Source organism: Tenebrio molitor, chromosome 7 (assembly GCF_963966145.1).
Source record: "Tenebrio molitor chromosome 7, icTenMoli1.1, whole genome shotgun sequence".
NCBI classification, from domain to species: domain Eukaryota; kingdom Metazoa; phylum Arthropoda; class Insecta; order Coleoptera; family Tenebrionidae; genus Tenebrio; species Tenebrio molitor.
Window position 1 is genome coordinate 14,770,670 of NC_091052.1, and position 20,212 is coordinate 14,790,881.

At 40.1% G+C, this 20,212-nt stretch overlaps 1 protein-coding gene across 9 annotated transcripts in view; it reads left to right on the plus strand.

The window, feature by feature from the left end:
• Nucleotides 1-20,212, plus strand: part of LOC138135793 (homeotic protein antennapedia-like) — a 139,154-nt gene that overhangs the window by 113,714 nt on the left and 5,228 nt on the right. For all 9 annotated transcript variants that reach the window (XM_069054672.1, XM_069054669.1, XM_069054668.1 and 6 more), the window contains one exon: nt 12,574-13,525. In XM_069054672.1, the coding sequence (XP_068910773.1) occupies nt 12,787-13,525 (739 nt within the window). In that variant the 5' untranslated portion in view covers nt 12,574-12,786. The remainder of the gene's footprint in view (nt 1-12,573; nt 13,526-20,212) is intronic.

The window sequence follows — 20,212 nt, forward strand, 5'->3', positions numbered from 1 at the left end:
TGGCCAAGTTGGAAGGAGCGAGAAATCTATGCGTGCCTGTGCGCGTATTACAAGGACCCCGCCGCCGACTCCCTTCGTCCTTCCGTGTAAAGCTCAGGACGAACCCACCTGATCCAAACTGCACCCAAACATGCGAACCCCGTCGTCGCAACACCACGGACACCGCTCTAATCTTATTATCTTAATTTCACCTTTGTAAACTGATTATTTTAATGCAGGATAAAGCGACTCCATTTGTCCGTTTTTTCTACCGACCCTAGTTACCCACTCAAAATCGAACACATGTCCGTAATTGGCTCATTACTGCGATGGCGTCCGGTCGAGGGGCCCCAAGGCGACACCTCCGGACCTATCTTTTTGCTCATCGCCGATAATTTAAATTCCCGATTGCATAACCGACTCTAAATAAACACAGAAAAATCATTGTTCAAGGAGTGGAACCAGCCCGAATGATAAATGCTCCTGAATATTCATATTCCGGCCGGCGAACGGTTCCAAGCTATACACAGTGGACCCGCTCGGCTGTAAACCGTCCTAGATGGCACCACCACACTATCGACACTTTTACCCACATTTCCCGCACTCTCCCAAGAACTGTCAAATTGGATGGGGGTCGTTCTAAATGACAGCTGGACCTGTTTCCGCACCAAATAGAAAATTTCCTTAATTTGTGTTGTCACGTTTTGGACCGCGAGGTGAAAGTATAAATGTAATTAATTAAGACGAGAGGCCATGAATATTAAAATTGTTTTTTTGGTCTCCAGAAACTGTCAGCGAATTCGTGTGGACGCGGCATAACGATCCGGAAAAAATTGTTATTGCGGTTTTACGTTGCCATGAGCGCAATTAATTTAGCAATTCAACAAAATAAAATTAATTTGGGCTGTCGGGGCCGGATTACCATCATAAAGACTGCAAGAATTCACCTCGTCAATATAAACTTTGTCTCTAATTAAATCCTCCTTCCATTTACGAATCGTGTAATTAATTATGGATGCATAGTTCTTACAGCTATTAAATTACGTATTTTTACAAATTGATACATTCATTTCTTATTACCTGCACCATAATTGCATATCATGCGTGCAGCTGTAGATGCATGAATTATTAAGACCGCGGAACGGACGTATCCTCTGTGCAAGTCGTGTTTAGCGCAATAATAATAATGGGAGAATGCTCGATAGCGCTCGACGACCAGTTTAGGACACAAACAAAATAAATTCGGTAACACCTGTCGCGATGAAGATCTATGTTGCCATTTATTTTGGTTGGGAGTGACGAAAGACTCCCAACAAATTGTTACATTTGTTGGGAAATTTTTTGGAAATGTTGGAGCGTCGGGAAGTGGAAAACTGGCTCGCAGTGCTTCTGGAAAGGTCCAGCGGAATTAATTTCGGATCCACTGGAACAATAAAAATCGTAGTAGTTGGAACTGTGCCACCGCCCCCAAAAACTGCTTGTTTGGAGATCTAAAAATGTTTATCCGCGCTCCGTTAAAATTAGAGAAAATCGAAGTAAAACGAAGCATTCCTGGACTAATTTCCCGCTGGTGACAGCTCCTCGCTGCGCTTTTCCATCTGCTCACATATCCTTTAATTGAAAATTTGTGCCAGCGACTCCCATCTAATTATCTTCTCCGCTCCGTTCGAATTTTTATCTGGTCTATTTTGGCCGCCGCTCCGGTGCCAGCGAGATTTTCATTTTTTCTGTTAAAAAAAAGCGTTCGATCAAATGCACCGGTCAGGTTTCAGCTGCGAGCTCAAAATAAATAATTGAACGCCGATCATTACACTGCGGTTACGCTAATTTGCACAATTAATTCGTCGCCTGTTTCGATGATTTACGCAAGCAGTCTCCAGCGAGACTTTTTTAATTTCGCCAAACGTCAAAATCGCTGCCATTTTACCAAATTCGGCGCCATTACAAGCGCGCCCCGCTGCCATAGGTCGCTGCGCGCCCGTCATTTGTCACTGACACGTCACTCATCCGTCTTCTCGACGTAACTTGTTCGCATATCATTTGTCTGGCCAGATTAAGACGTTTTATTAATTTGTTGTTTGTGGTTCTCTTGATGACTTCTTCATGTTGTTCTGACCTACAAGATCTCTTTCCGATTCATTCGTAGCTCACGTTCTTGGTAAATTAATGTGAGAGTGCGCCATTTAACCACAATGGCTTCATGGGAGTGGAACGAACGCACACATCTTAACCTCAAATTCGACGCGATTTTTAATTTTTTTTTCTAATGAATATTTCAGTCGGATTGATTTAACATCTTGCACCCACGACAAAATCTTCATTATCTTCCGAATCTGACATAATGATTTGTCGATCAGTTTCTCTTTGCAAAAATCAGTCTCTCGAAAGGTTAGGTACCTATATTTAGCAACTCGTTTGTCGAAAAAATTATTTATTGAAACAACAATTAATTAGGTTAGTGGAAATGTCAGATTGTATTGTAATTACCTCAAAGGTGATTTATAACGTATTGATAAATTCTCACAATCTTCGGATTTTTACGTAATTTAGATTCTATCTGTCCACAGAAAAAATTCAAAATTGCGCAACAACTGGACTAGATTTTGAAAAACTTGCATAATTCAGGCAGTGCGCTCATTAAAATTCTTATCCAACGCTCTAATCTTTTATGTATTTATGTATCTATCCAGGACTACAAAGATTATTTTTAGTATTGCTGTAAACGCTGGAAAAACGGTCGAAAAATTTTGCCCACCTGTAAGACTATCTGATCTGGAACTGGAATAAAAATTATTTATTTCTTGTTTCCTACAAATGTTAACTAACACATGATTCGTGCCTTATCGACGACCTGATCTCTTCGCGTTTAAAAAATTCTATGAAATATTTCAGAGATCTGGATCGACGTGTACAATCCGACGCACCGCTCGCCGGACACGAATAAAGTAATGTTATGAGAACAAATGTACAAATATGGATTTTGCAGTTTCTGTGGAAATATTTTATGAAGTGGAATACCTCAAGGAGGGTTCATGAGTGGTGGATTAATGAGATGAGCGAAAACCGTCATTTTGGGGTGTAAATCCGGCGATTTTATTAAAACGGGGGTGCGAAGTTGTCGAGTGGCGTTAAGACTGTAATAATTGGTGGTGGAAAAAATCAAAAGGGCAGTATATCACCTTATAATGTGGTACATAAAATAAACCAGCAAACAATAGGGACTCTTCATATATTACATTTCTGCTAATGTTGCTGTACAAAACTACAGCAAACATAAAAGCGCCATATAACACAGAAATGTCGCGGTAGCGAAAACTGAAATTGATAAATTGAACGGTCTGCGGTGGATGCGGCGGGGGTGCGATGAAAATCAGTCGAAAATGCCGCCGGCCAGCAGAGAATGGCCACAATTTGCCGGATAATAACGGAGGAAAAAAACCCTCTCGACGATATTTTTTGCAATAATTAACGTCCCCGTTAAAATATCACCCCGGCACATTTTCCACCCCCGATTCCTTGACGCTTGATCAGCCCGTGCATGCGATATTCCAATCAGATAAATTCAAAAAGCGCATTTGCTAGTTGACTGGAACCATAAAATCATTTCACATTTTCCCGGAAACTATAAATATGCCAATGGAAATTTATCTCAAGGGGAGGGAATCCGTGTCAATTTTTATAAACTGGCGGTATTTCGTGTAAATCATAAAATGATTCGGCGGAAAGCTGGAATTTATTATTGTGCAACTGAACAAAATGACAACAGGCGATGTTTAGTCGAAAAGTGATCAAACCACCCCTGCACGATGCCAAGGCGAACCACCCCGTTCGACCGACGAAATTTAGTAAAATTGCCAGGTATTGATCTACGACCCCTATAAGCGTACCCTTCGTCGTTTATATTAAGTAAATCGCTGTTTATTTGCCAAGTGATTTACACTGCAATAATTTCGTGACAAAAAAGCGAACAGAGAAAAGTTTGCGCAATTGGGGCAGTTTTCCTCCCGAGGGGGTGCACGGAGGCTCCCAATGTGCCAAGCTGGTTCGGGTAAAAAAAAAATCGAATGATTGGCAGGATTGGGTTGTAATTGAAGAAAAAGAAGAAAGAGAAAAATGGAACGTGGGAGATGGGAAAAAATAAGGAGAGAAAAAGAAAGAATCTAAAACAAAAGAGTTGAGAAGAAGAGGAATAAGGAAGAGAATGCGAGAAATGGAAGCCTAACTATAAATATTAGAAAAAATAGAAAGAAGAAACATTGTTTTAAAAACTCAGGATGAAAAAATGAAGAATTAGCTAAACTGGAAGAAGAATAGAGTAAAAGAAGATAAAAGGACAATGAAGAAATGGAAATAAAGGAAGATGAAATAAGAATTGTCTTGAAGAGTCTGCGAAAAGTACGAAGGTGAGGAAAAATGACAGGAGAAAGAAGAAAGATGAAAAATTGTTTTGTATTTGATCAAAAAACTAGGATAAAAAAATGAAGAATTGCCTAAACTGCAGGAAGAATAGAGTAAAAGAATATAAAAAGACAATGAAAAATAGAAATAAAGGAAGATAAAATAAGAACTCTCTTGAGGAGTCTGCGAAAAGTACGAAGCTGAGGAAAAATAACAGGAGAAAGAAGAAAGAGGAAAAATTGTTTTGTATTTGATCAAAAAACGAGGATGAAAAAATGAGAATGAGCTAAACTGCAGGAAGAATAGAGTAAAAGAAGATAAAAAGGCAATGAAAAAATAGAAATAAAGGAAGATAAAATAAGAACTTCGTTGAGGAGTCTGCAAAAAGTGCGAAGCTGAGGAAAAATGACAGAAGAAAGAGGAAAAATTGTTTTGTATTTCAAAAAGGAAAATTCAGGATGAAAAAATGAAGAATTAGCTAAACTGGAGGACGAATAGAGTAAAAGAAGATAAAAGGATAATGAAGAAATGGAAATAAAGAAACATAAAATTAGAATTGTCTTGATCAAAAAAACTAGGATGAAAACATGAAAAATTAGCTAAACTGGAGGACGAATAGAGGAAAAGAAGATAAAATAAAAGGACAATGAAGAAATGGAAATAAAGGAAGATAAAATAAAAATTGTCTGCGAAAAGTACGAATCTAAAGAAAAATGACAGGAGAAAAAAGAAAAATGAAAAGTTGTTTTGTATTTGATAAAAGAGTGAGGAAGAATGAGTGAAGCTGTCCTAGAACCAACTAAAAGGGCGGAAGAATAAGAATAAGATAAGAAATTAGCAATAAGTAAATGAAATAAGAAAAAGAGAAACAAGAAGGACGAAAACTACAGAAAACTGAAACTAAAAACTTTTCAAAAGCAAGAATTAATCAAAAATGAAGACATAGTTAAAACAGTAAAATAATTGTCTAGAAGCAAATAAAAGAGAAGAATGTAAAGTAGAAAAAAACAGCTGATAAGTATGTACCTAGTTTAAAGTAGAGGAGAAAATAAAGAAGATGAGAAGAAGAAGATTCGAAAAGTAGGGAAAAAATTTACAAAGTGAAGAATACACAATAATTAAAAGGAACGCGGAAACTATATAAAAAGGAAATGATAGAGTGAAGTAAGTACCTAAATAAATACACATCAACAAGGGAGGAATGAATTAAAAGAAAGTGGTGGCAGAGGAAAGATGAATAAGTCTGATGTAGAAACTAGACAAGTTGAGAAAAAATGGATTAACAGTAGAAAGATATATTGATAAAATTAATAATAATATCATTCAGGAAGACGCTTAACGACGGTGAAGAAATTTGGAGGAAGAAATGAAATTTGGCAAGACAGACAATTATTACATTTTTTTAGTGGTTTGTACGGAATCTCAACAAAGGTGAAAAACTTTGGAACAAAAAAAAATTGGAAAATACTTATTCATGATAAAGAAAGAGAAAAAAAATGGGTGATATAAACAGAAACGGGAGAAAACAAAAGACAAACTCTTTTTTGTACCTAAGTAATCGTGTACACTTCCTTTCAAGCTAATCCATCCAGCGCGACATCCCAGTCCACTCCACCTTCGAATCCGCACCGGTGAATTCCTCTTTGTTTGCGTTTTTGCGATTCCCACCCCGTCCGCACCCAGTCCGTTGTTTTCGGGGTGGGTCCGAGCCCCCGTAAATATTTTTAAAGGAGATATGTGTTTGTCGGGTGGTGTTGATCAGGACGGGAAGCGCACCGGGCCCATCCGGCTGATTATCACCCAGAGCACACATGAGTGGAGTGTTGCGGAATCAGCAGAGGCCGGGAGGGCGTAAGCGAGCGCCAACTCGATAAAGCGGGGCCATAACTCACATGCGACACCCTCACACCTTCGCATACCTTCGCTACAAGTTTCATTCATGCGCCAAACGTACTTCCACAGGACAAACGAATTCACCACAAGTCCTCGTTACTTCGCTAATGTATGCGGTTTCCCACATCGACAATGGCCGATGGCTCTGCATGCGAAACAATCGCGCGAAAATGGCCACTCATTTGTCGACAAGAAACAAACCGATCGCAGGTGGCGCTACGCACAGACCTGTCATCTGTCACGTGTCATATAACCTAGTACTTGTAAAAGGGGGTAATAAGGGAAAAACCTTCTAAAGTAGAGCTTGTCTCACTTTTTTAAACGGAACAAAATTGGTTCTTGTGAATTGAGTGTTGTTTGACGTAATTACAATTAATTTAATTATCATTATTATACAAGCCCGCAGGGTTGCGCTTGAACAAGGATGTCAAAGAATAAGTGGTTTTTACAAATGAAAAAAATTAAAGTGACTTAAATTGTTTGTAATTACATACCAACTACCTATTGATAATAATTACTACTAATCAAAGTAATGAAATGATCAAGGTTGGCTATCTTTGGATTTGAAAAAAAATGAAATGATAATGTATTGTTAAGTTGTGTTATTACTAATTATCTTTTAATCAACAAAGTGAAAAACAAACAAGAATAAGGAAGTAATAGTCGTTAGAATTTTAAACGTTTTAATTAAGAAAATGAACTGAATGGGGGGAATAACGGAGGGGAAAGGAAATTGGTGGTCACGTGGATGTAGAGAGGAAGAGAGACAGATGGAAGAAATTGAAACAATGAAAAATAATGAGAGTGTGTTCATTAATATTTTTAATGAAGTGAAAAGGCAAAACAAAAGAACAAATTTCATATTGGACAAATTTTACAAATATTTTTAAATGTCATCAAATGACTGTAGTGCCTAAAGAAAGAAAAATAAAAGAGAATGGATAATATAATAAAAGAAAATAATATCAATATAAAATGGGGAAAAAGAAAAGCTTTAGATTTTAATTTTCCGCCGAAAGGAAATGCCAGAGGAACAAAGAAAGAAATTTAACAATAAAATTTGAAGGACTTGATTCAATAAAGAAAGCGAAAAGCCAAATAAGAAGTGAAGGAATAAATAATGTACCTGAAAAAATAATCTTTTTTTAAATTTCTATTTAAAATATTTGAAAATGCCCTATTTGTTATTTTTTAATAAAGATTTATTATTTTGGTAATTACTTATTCCTACAACTTAACCCTGTAATAACAGAGCCTTCATGTATTAATTCATAATTCCATCCTACCACTTACAAGGTAATAAATCATTGTATATTAGTTTTTTCTATCTAACAATTTAGTTTCTCATGCACCTATTTATTAGTTCCACCAAATAAATGTTTACCGTTAAAGAAAAAAAAAAGTGAAAACATGTGTATTTTATTTTTCAAAATAAAGTAATGTAATCAATTTAGAATATCAAAATGATTTTTAATGATTTAATAGTGCTTGTCGGTTACCGTTTAGTGTCTAGGGTAGTGTAAAAATGGCTTAAAAGAATTAAATTTATTTAATGAAAGATATAAATAAATAAATAACAAATGCGAATTACGTGAATGAATAAAATATCGTTATTATCAGTGATTATTTCCTTCATGTGTTTAGCAACCAATTGCGTGACAAATATTGACCAATCAAAACGAGAAAACAAAAAATAACCCGATAAAATGTCTCTAAAATGCACATGTGCAATAATCTGATAAAAAATGTCGATACCTGATTTTTTTTTTTTTAATTGGAATAAAAAGGATTGGAAATAATGCGTTTGGTTTCATTCTATTCAGGAAATAATATATAATAATATATATAATAATAATAATTTTAATATCAGCAATGTTTTTAATGAACTCAAACATCCATAAATTATTCGGTCAGAAGACCAGTTATTATCAAATAAAAGCCCTCGACTTCGTCTCGTGCTCTTATTTGCAAATAATTGGTCTTCTGACCTCATTTATGTATGTTTTCGTTCATTAGCAAAAAAATTTCCGATAAAAATTTTTGCACTTGGGATATAATATGTGATAATAAAATACCTAAGTAAAAAATCTAATTTTTTTTCATTAGGTATAACAGTTACCACAACGTTTAAAAAAAATTGGAAACACTGACCTGAACCAGGCGAACTCTTGACCATTTTGTTCTTCTCGAGGCTTCAAGCGTTTGGTAAAACCACAAATCACCAGTCCCCAATTCCGAAAACATTTTTCTTTTTGCACAAGAACCAAAAAAAAACCCAGCTGCGACCCGTGTTCGTGCCAAATACCGACTGTCTTACACAATTTTGTTTGAAAAATTCGTCGCCAAAAAGCGGCAAAAACCCTCGAACAAAAACTCGAAGTGTTGACATTTCTTGTCGCGATACGTCATGCTTCACCAACGAATTTATCGCATCGAGTTTACATGAAAAAAATCCCCTCCAGATAATCATTGTCGCGTTGTAATAATTACATCTTTGCCTGAAATTAGCATTTGCACGAATCCTGCCGCAACGTATAATCAAGGTCCTGAATTTTTCGCAGGACAATTGAAATTGTGTGGCGCACGGTACAACCACCACCAACAAGTCATTGGTGAGTCACGCCGCAAAAAATGACTTAGTCTGAGAAGTTTTCTTTTTTTCGGCGACTAGTCGGATAGGTCTGGAGAAAAAATTCGAATCATTATTCATAAAACAGACTGACGGTTTCCTTTATGAATAACAAATTTCAGTGGGGGAGGTCGAGAGGAATGAAAGATATCTTTAATTTGCCGACGCTCGCTTTAATTTGTACCTGTCGAGTCGCGACAGATAATCAACGAATAATCGGGTGAATGTCGTGCGTGCTCACCTTTTTGTAGAGATTCGCACAACAAATTGTTGTTGTTGTTGTTGTTGCACGTTTCACTAGTTCGGCAGTCGATAATCGTACGTGGAGCCGCCCCTCAGACTGAAACCCGTCGAAATCCTGAGATAATCTCCGGTCGTAACGTATTCAGTGGCCATCATTTTCCCCCTTAATAGCAGCCATGTTGATGGATGGCAGCCATGATTGTTTTGAATTTTTCCCGTTCCCCTCCGGGGTGACTCCACCCTTCACTCAATCACTCGGCGGCACCCTCCGCCCCTCCCGAGACCCTCGTAAATGCCTCTCACTGCCATCTATGCGTTATTTGTGAGATTTCTTGACCCCGCTTGTGGGTCTCGCAACCGCACTAAATAGTTTATCGCCTTGCACCTAGAGGGTACGACGATCGTCCGAACCGGTTAATTGGACTTTTGTCGGGTCGACCAGCCGGACCGGCAGCGGGAGCGCGTACCACAGATCTTGTAAATTTAGAAAATATTTTTCTAAATCTCTTCGCTGCTATTGTTTTTGTGGCACGGTTCCAAGTCCCGGTCGGCGTGTAAATTATTCGACTAAATTTAAGAAAATTTATGGTTTATTTGAAATAGTTCCGTGTCATCATTAATCGAACCGGCTTTATATTTTGTCGGTTTGCTCCTTTTCCAACACTTGTGTCCTTCGCGCGTCGCGAGCCGCGTCCACGTGGAAACTTTCCGCCAATATCTGGATAGTTCCCTAATCTGTGCGATCGAGTCCGGAAGCGGAGGGAAATGCACCGAAATGGGATTTATCTGGTTCCGGTCGCAGATTGTTTTAGCTCGATTAAAATTCCTGGTGCAGAGTCGGTGAGGGAGCTTGCTTTGTCCTTTGTCGAGCTTTCCCCTGCATTTTCACCGAGTTACAGCACGAATCCTATCGATTCCGCCAGCATTGATGAATTGTTTTCATCATGTGCGATTACGCCGCTCCATTTCAATTGCCTTTTCGATAGTCCCTCGATATGCAAAGCACTAAATCACCGACACTATCAACCAGTCGGATAGGTGCATAGCGTGTCCGTCGGATCATCCCGTCCACAACCCCCCTTCCAAAATGCACCACCACCGATCATTCTTAGCCAAATTAAAATTTCCTGTTCGCTCGCGCTCGCTGTATTACCGGCTCGATTCCCGCCGCAAAAAACTTGGGCTGTCCGCCGAGAGAGGCGCACGATCGGCGCCAATTTCGATTTTTCACGCGCGCCAACCTCCGACACGTTCGCACCTCGTGCATTAACGCCGCCCCACATAACCGTTCCACCCGAAAACACCCCAGAGTGTCAACTTCTTTGATTAAATTAAAAGTTGGGTCCTGGCGGGCCGCCGCCACCATTTACATGCAAATCTCATTTAAACATTTGCCCAATTACGTTCGACTCACCCCATCTCGCCGCCGATGCACCGAGTGGTGACAGTGGGACTTTGTAGTCTTTATTGGGACGCCGGGGGTGGGACACCAACGACGGCAGCGTGGTTGAAATCTCATTTGCACATCCACTTACCAAGCATTTTCTCTCTCAGACCGACTCATAAATCTGTGACATTAAAAAACAAAGCCAGGGAGTACATCAAAACATGTCTGTGCTAAAAAATGTTGCTTTCGCAAAAAGCAAAGCTTGATGGCGGCGTCACGTTGGCTGGCTGCGGTTAACGAATTGCATGTGTGCGGAACCTTTCAACTTGACAAATCGTATGTCGGAGACGAGACCTTCATTCTGTGGGTGGAGGCAATTAGTTTTCCTATTAAACCCTCCACCTTTTCATAAACACCACCAAAATAGATCCCCCAATCCCGAATCATTCTCTCTTGACCCGATTACATCAATTTTTCTACAAAACTAAATCACGCGATCTGCATGCAATGAAATTAACACTACAAGACATTTCCCCCCTTCTCTCTAATCACCTCAGATATTTTCGACTCGGCCATTACTCAACTCGTTCCTAACGACAATGCTTTTTTCGGTTGTTATCCGTCGGTTTTCTCATCCGTTACGACTTCTTAGAATGGAAAATATCCAGATCTCGTTTAGATTTGAGCCGGTTTATAGAGCGACTACGACTTGGCCTTTGACACGACCGCATTAAACTTACCGAAACATCTACACCTAGTTAACTCTTCGGGGTGTACTTCAAACACGTGTTGTTGACATGTCACGTATGTGGACTTCTTTCTGGTTTCCCAACGACCTCACTCTTGATGAATTCGGTTGAAGTGGACAACTTCGATGTTTTGTTCGCGACGAGGAAGACTCGCCACGAGTTATGGCCGTTGGGTCAGAGGTCACAGCCGAAGCAGGTTGCCGAGGCAAAAATGGTGTCGACAGATTAGCCAAGACATTTTTATGGAATGCTACCGAGAAAAATGCTCAATATGAACGAGTTCTTCAGGAAACGACCAAAGCTTATCCAAAATTGTCCCTCCAGTAAAGTTGACAACGAAGACTTCTAGATTTTTTCTGTTCTCCAATCTAACAAGTTTGAACAATTTTTTTCTGTTGACAACTTTTAGAAGTGTCGTTCTAGTAGATTGTGTCCCTTCTATATTATGGAAGATCTATAGAACGACTCATCTATGGTATATGTATTTCTTTTGAAACACTTTTGTCATGAAGAACTGACTCTTCAGAACTTTTCTATCACCAAGTCAAGATTTTGACTATTGTCAACAAATTGCTTCAATTTCATCATCAATCATCATCATCGATGTCTTCTAATAATAGGTCTTCACCATTTTGCTCACTAGTATTGTTGTTAAATGATTCTTCTGCTTTATTAAAAGGTTTTCTTTTTTTTTTCTCAAGTGGAAGATCATTTCGAAATCTTCCAAAATAGTGTTCGACACAAAAGTTTTTTGGATTTTCTTGGCAGAAAGGAAGATGATTGGTTCTATTTACGCAATGAAGATGAGAACAGAGCTCTGCAAAAACTAGTCATAGAACATAACATTGTATCGTGTAAAGTATCTGCCAAAGAAATTTTCATTTTTTTTCTTTTTCTTTTCTTCTTTTTTCTTCTTTTACTTGGACTTTTTGCAAGTTGTTGGATTGAGCATTTGTGTAAATATGGAGGATTCTAGTTTTGATTCGGGCAAAGATTGTCGATTTTGTCTTGTTAGAGATATTTTTTGGACGTTTTTGAAATCGGGGGATTTGGTATGGGTGGGATTTGTTGGAACGTTGATGTTTTTGGGATATTTGGTAAACCGAGTCTAACTAGATGCAAGTGTCGCATTCCGCGGACACGTGTTTACATGAAGCGTGGAGCCCAAATGATGATCCGTCTCCGTTTACATGTGTCAGTCATTTGAAGTCCTTGCTCAAAATATTTAGTCATTTGCCATTTGAGCCCCGATGGTCTCGATCGTGTCAAAATCTGAAGTGCGTTTTGTTTTGCAGGGCCCTATGACGGTCGTTCTGGTCGTCCAATGAGGAAGACAGCAGTGGCCGCCGTCTACACCGCGAGGTCGTGAAGCCACCAAGTGAGCCCTTAAACCTAGTGCTAAGTGAAAATTGCGATAGTGCGATGATACAATGTCTTTCTAGTGATAGAGTGCGGTAAACTGTGTAAAATCGAGTGACCTGCGGTGTGATAAAAAGAATTAGAATAATATGAGTTCATATTTCGCCAATTCGTACATGCCGGACATGAGGAACGGGGGTGTCGTGAGCGCGGAGCACCCGCACCAGCACCAGCATTACGGCGCCGCCGTCCAGGTGCCGCAAGGCGGCGGCGGCGGCGTGCAGCCCGAGCCGAACCCGTGCGGCGGCGACCCGTCGGTGGTGGGCCTGCGGCAGGCCATCCCCCCGCACCACTACGGCGGGCCGCCGTCGGGCGGCCAACCCCCGCAGGGCATGCCCTACCCGCGCTTCCCCCCCTACGACCGGATGGACATCCGCGCCGCCGGCTACTACGGCGCCCAGCAGCAGCAGATGGACGGGAATCAGGGATACAGGCCGGACAGCCCCGGCAGCATGCACATGGCCACCCCCGCCGCCCCCAATGGACACCAGACGCCGGTCTACGCTAGTTGTAAGTTGCAGGCGGTGGCGGTGACCCAGAACGGCGTGCTGGGGCCGACGGGAAGTCCCCCGCTGGACACGACGCAGCCGATGAACCACATGGGGCATCATATGCAAGAGCAGCACCCGCAGCACCACCAGCAACCGGCACACCACCAGCAGCAGCACATGATGTACGGGGGGCAGCAAGGCGCCAACATGCACCAGCAAGGCCCCGCGCACCAGCAGCCCCCCATACAGCAGCAACAGCCGCAGGGACAGCAACCCCCGGGCAACACCGCCTCGGCCCTACCTAGTCCTTTGTACCCCTGGATGAGGAGTCAGTTCGGTGAGTTTTCGGGAATTGCACAATGCCCATTGTGCACGAGATTTATGGGGTTTTGCGCGATTTTGCATAAGGGAAGGTGCCCGACGTCTCAATCGCCACCCCAGGGGGCTGTCGCTCATCCCGGCTCTAAATCTGCCACCCGACGTTCATAAAGTCATTCATTATCCTGACAACGCACAGATCTCTTCATTTTTGCACCGCAACAACCGCCCAATAATTATGATTTACGATCCGAACCAATTTACACAAAAATTTGGATCATTTTACGACGGTATTGTTTGCCCAAGACAAGCACCAAGACCTGTCCCACTCAGTACAATTCCCACTTCCGCGTTTCCAACAACTCGAAAGTTACTCCGGTGTTATGTAAATGCAAGTCGAAAAAATAATGTTAGGCTTTGTGCAAAAAATGTAAGTAAACATGTATGATCATCAGTTATGTCTAGTGAAATTTAATGGCTTCAAATAACTGTAAAAAATCTCGCGAGACTTCACAACTTTACAACATAATGAGATATTACTTGTTGCATCACCGCGAAAAAACTATAAATTATTTTGTAAATGTCTCAGATGAGGCCAAAATTTCAAAGGTCTGGTATTATTGTCAAGTTATAGATATTTTTATTCCGGTTTAATTTACTGCACTGTAACGATATCTTTGCTTCTTATCAGCCGGGGTGTCATACTTACAACAACAATTACACATTACTGTAGACTAAACAAGTAAATAATTATACAGTGGAAACGAATTCGACTTTTAACAAGATAGTGAGTTTCAAATCGGCAAAAACTGACAGTTGTAGATCGACAAAACGAACCGATAAAACAGCAATTGCTGTGAAATGACAATTGTACTCCTACTTATTTAGCAATCGAAGAAAATAATCAGTAGGACTATCGCTCGTGCGTCAAAAGTAATCGGCGAATTTTTAAAATAGCAAGAAGGAGCGGCTCTAATTGGGGAAAAATGTTTCACAGCAAAAAAGTGTTTTAATCGCACGTGAGGTATTCGCGCGATTATTTGACTTTTTAGTGTGGAACAAGTTTTACAAAAATTTTGAAAATTTCATTAATCAGTTGAAAATGTGATGACTGTGTACAATTCACAGTATTCAAGCAAATAAAAGGAATTTTAACAGTGCGTGAGGTATTCAGCATAATTATTTCTTGGTCACTTTTGCAGAAATTCTTTAAAACTTTCAGTGGATGGTGTGAAAAATTTGAAATAAATATATTTTTTTGTACGTGTTTTAGTAACACACGAGATATTTGGAGTGATTATTTTTTAAACTCATCTGTTGGGACCAATTTGTTTTTGTTCATCCAACACTGAAAAATTAAATCAGTTTAATAGCACACGAGGTACTCGGAACGATTATTTAATTTTTTAGCCATTGAAGAAATATTAAAAATTTCAATAGATCATTTAAAAATGTGATAATTGTGCAAAATTCACAATTTCAAGGAAAATAAATAGAAAGCATTTTAACAATACTTGAGGTATTATTTCTTGACCAACCTTGAAGAAATTCCAAGCGAAATTCTTTGAATTTTTTTGCCATGACAGAATATCCTAAAAAATTTCAATAGACCAAGTTTTGCTAATGTCATAATTCATAACTGTGAAAGCGAAACATTTAAAAAAGTATATATGTATTTTAGTGACACATGAGGTATTTGGCGTGATTATATTTTAGGATCATCCGTTGGGACAAATTCATCTTTATTACTCATTTAGTACTGATAAAATTGAAACTAGATAATTTTAGAAAACGGCAAAATTTTAACTGTAAGTACATGAGATATTCGGCGTGATTATTTCACGAAGAAATGGAGAAATGCAAGTGAAATTATTTAATTTGTGATTTAAACAATTCAACAGACCGAGTTGTAGTAAAAATGTGATAACTGTGAAAAACTCATGTCCAAGCGAAATACATATCTAATAAATTTTGCATGAGTAAGTAATTTATTCGCACGTGAGGTATTTGACGTGATTATTTTTTTAAGATCATGTGCAGTGACAAATTTCTTCTGTCTATTCATCCAGCGCTGTTTCGAAGAAGTAAAAATGGAATGAAATAAAGAAAAAATTTTTTTTTTTGAAAATTTAACGGGCTGTATATTGGTTAACATTTTTTATACGTCTAAAAATGAAATTTTTTTTTTTCACATTTGAACGAAACTATGTAGCGATATAATACAGCGTGACGCGAACAATCTGGCGAAGCCGACATTTGGATCAGAATTGTTCAGTTCCCAGACTGTCTTGTAAGGTCAAGGGTTAAACTCCTCAAGATTAATTTTGAGCTCGGTAACCCGGCCACAAAAAATTAGAAAATCCCCATCTGTCATTGTTTTTCATCCATTTGACACATAAAATATGAACAGCGACATTTGAAACATCGTCCGCCTCGCACACACAGACATAATTGTGTACAGTACGCCCCAGATAATCCGGTAGTAATGATCAGCACCTGTCGGCCGTGTCACGTCGAACGTACGTCGCGCATTGACTTGTGACGTACCATCCCGTCGATAATCGACAAGACGCGTTCGCGTGGGGTTGTCGGATGTAAACCGGCGATTAAACTAATAGAGATGGAATTTACATCTGTTGGCAACCATAAGCACGGTAATAACAATATAACCGCTACGGTATATAGGCTACTTGTTGAGTGCAATTTATGAAGCAAGGATGTGTTCGGGCCGGGTTCGTGCAGATCCGCGCCCCGTCGACACTATTAAATAAGCATTCTGGTGATAAATTGTGACGGGATGAGATTTGATAGTGCTGTAAATTATTTAACCCTTTTCATAGGGTAATTATTATTAGGTTATGCGGCTATAACGTTCTGAATTGTTTATTTTATTATCTCTTAATTTGTTCCAGGCGTGTTCACGAAAATTTATGACGCCATCTAACATGTCGTAAAATACGTGTTTACGAACTGTAAACACTCACTCGTTATGACCAAGTGCTTCTTTATGATCGGACTATTTTTCATACACTATTGCCGCGAATAAAAATCGCACCAGTTTGACCGACACTATTCACGACACGTATTTGTTCGCGTTTTGTTCACCAACAAACCAATTCTCTAATTGCTCATTTATCGCCGCCACAAACCTAAATAAACATCTTACATTATCTATTTTTATCTCCAACTAATCGTTTTTCGCACTCGCACATTATAATTAGAAAAGAAAATGGCGAGCTTAATCGCACCATAATGAGCTTTGCTCCCGACAATAATAATAATAATAATTAATTTAATTAATTTCGCCGTAAAACACTGCAACTTTAATTTTTTTTTGTGCTTAATTGTGCTTAAATTAGAGCTTCCGTCGGCTTCTCAGCGATCGGAGTTGCTCGGATGTGCCAATTTCTTGAGGGGTTGGTTCGGTTTAGCGTTTTTTCTGTTTGCTGTGTAACTTTTCTAAATCCGCGAGTTAATTAATGACCCTCTTTGTTCCGTCCGTCGACGTATTTTTTGTGAGGAAAGTCTGTAGTATTTCATTTTGCATTTCATTTATAACGGGCTAACAGAGATATCACACCCCCACAATGAGAGGCGACAAAGAATGATGCGTTTTTATTGTGCGTCGACATACAATTGCATAATCTACGGCATAATAGAAGCGCTCTCGTATTTTCCATTTTGGAATTCATTTATTCGTGTTCAGTCGGTGGTCTATAGGGATGGAATTCGGCGGGGGATTAGACTGTGAAGGGGCGCGTTGGGTTCGGTGGGGCGATGACGCGCTCTAACCGCGGCTCGGTTTTTTGACGGCCAGTCATGGGTAGTTGATATGGGTCTGACGTAACGTCGGAACGCTGAGAATGGGCGCGATGGGTGGACGCTCGGGTCGGGTAAGTCACAGTCTGGCGGTCGGGGGTCGCAGACGGCGACATCATTCATGCGAACGGACGGCTCCTTTAATTATAAGAGAAACACGCTGGCGTGCACGCAATGGCGGATTTTTAACGGAAAGTCGCCATAAGGGCTCCCTTCACATAATGAGGGGCCCGCTTTGACGCTAAAATCACATTTTTTTACATTCGGATACGATTTATCTCGGTTTCGGGCTTTTAGATCAACATAAAAAAAAACTGAATTTATCTCCGCTCCTTCAGGTGCCATAATTACTCTTAAGACTGTCGATCCCGCTTCTGATTGGTCTCTTAACAACCAAAGCTCTCGGATCGATTTTTTCACTTGTTAATAATTTAATTTGGATTCAGACATTATGTTTAATAAATTTTACACCGTCAATAGATCTAAATTTCTTTGGCCAATGTAATAATCTTTGACCTACTCCTGAAGTAAAAAAAAAAAGAAATTTTAAAACATTTCCATTGGAACATCACACTCTGGAACACACAGACAAATTGACAGATACCTTGATTGTTTTTACGTTGGTACACTTTTTAAAACAATTGACTTTATTGAACTGTCACATTCGTACATTATCAAGCTGTCATGTCGCAACTATCACAAAAGGTGCTTGTAAATAACGGTGTACCGCAAGGTTCTATCCTCGGGCCGATCTTGTTACTCATTTGTGGTGACGACTTCTACACACATATACTAGAAGCGGTTACATCGTTGTACAATGATAATGGTTTTAGAAACTCACATTTAAAACGCTGTAACAATGGTGCTTAATTTTTCCGAAGCCCAAAAATGGTGTAAATGAGCTTTGTAACCGTCAAAAAAACAAACCGGCGTTTTGAGTATATTTTTATTTTTTTCTGACAAGTAGAAAGTCGATCAAAAGCTGGTATCCAAAAAAATCTGCTCCCATCATTGCTTTTTCTGCTGAGGTGGATTGGATTTTCTCATGGGCCATGTGATTGCAGATTTTTCACCGGCTTATCGCTCTGCCTTCGCGCAGATAGTTTCAAGGTCACAGTCCATGAGAAAATCCAACACCTCTACTTGTGCACATTTTCGAAGCAAGGGTGAATCTTTCTGTCTCAGTTCTAGAGTGTTTTGCGTCTGGATCTGATGGTACCTTTTCAGAACACATCACTGAGCCATTCCAGTGCCTGGTGCATTTGTGGAAAAATCACCTGCGTGCGGTAGTTTATTATTTTTTGATGAAACTGGAAGGATTCCGTGTGAAGCCTCCCTTCCACCAATCTAAAATCAGAAATGAGATCGTTTTTAATTAATAACTCATCGAGAAATGTTGGTATTTCTTTGGCCGTGAAGATTTTTTTCGGCCGACATTTTCTCGTTGTGTGCAGATCGCAGGTGGACGTCTGACAAATCGCCGGCCCGGCTGAAGTATTCACAAGAATAAAAAGCTTCGTTAATTAAAGAAGCATCGAACTAATCAGAGTTCACGTCTGTGTTGAAATAAATCAAACTCAGAACAGTCGGGTTAAAATAATTACATGTCTTGTTCGGGGTAGCGTAGCGTTCATCACGACTGCGCTGCATCCGAATCTAATATCGTTAATTAGATAACTGAAAAACCTCCGGGATTCGGGGGAATTTTAAAAGAAACACGTCCCTCGCCTTATTAATGCTCCCGAGCCGCCCCCGTCGCACTCACCTTTTTCAGCATCGTTAATGTGACGCTAATTGCGCCGCCGAATTCCGTCCACCTTTTTCTCCAGACTCGGTGACACTGGAACTTAAATTGGTAATTACACTTATTGATGGTGGAACGTGTCCCCGCGTTCCTCCAGGCATAATTGCTTTGCGATCGTAATAACCGATGCGCCGAAAAAGAGGCGCTTTTTGGCGGGGAATTTTTCGCAAAAACCGGTCCGGGAAGCGATCGTCCGGGCCCACCGGAGCAGCAACCGCGGCGAGATTTTTCATTTTCTTCCAGATTTTGATTTACGATGCTTCCGGACTGCAGAGCGTGGTATTTGCATTGCTCACTAATTATTCATCGCAAAAACACCAACCTAGCATTACGCGCCGATCGGTGATTTATCCTGCGCCGCGAGGAGGAAGTCGCAGGTCCTGCGAGGTGCCAGTTTCTCGGAAAAAACCTCGAAAATGACGGTGATCAAGCGGATTCCGCTGTGACTGTGGAAACGTCGAATTTGGTCGGTTCCATTATAAAAATTATTACCTGGAGGAGTCCCAACCGAACAACAAAAATCGTACCAAGAAAATAATTATATACGTTGGTTTGAAGGGAGGCTGAGCCGGCCTTGTGACGCCAATCAAACCTGGCTCTAGGCGGTTCAGCCTGCATCTCAGATAATGAGTTTATAAATGATGCATAAATCATTTCCATCTTTCAGGACTCGGCGCGCTCTTGCGAAATTTCAAAATACACTCCGCACAATAATTACGATTCGCTCCGCTATAATAAGATTCTTGTCAAAGCGATTGATTATGACGAATCGCGCGGGAATAAGATTCCGGGATGGGGAATTCGCTGCTCACACCAAATCATCCTTGACTTCCTCTCCTGCTTTTTCTCCGCAACATGGTGGACAGTCGCGAGTGCGATAAATTGCGCGCAAATTAACATACTCGATTATTGCGGAATCTTTGCTATTGCCAACTATTCTGCCAGACGAAGACGGCTAAATTGTCAGAGCAATGCTTCGATGCTTCTCAATTAATTGCGAGAGCAGGAATTCAGAACGTTTGACGGCGATGCGAAATCTGGAACGAAAACGTGATTCTTTGGAAACAAAAATCTGATGCGTTT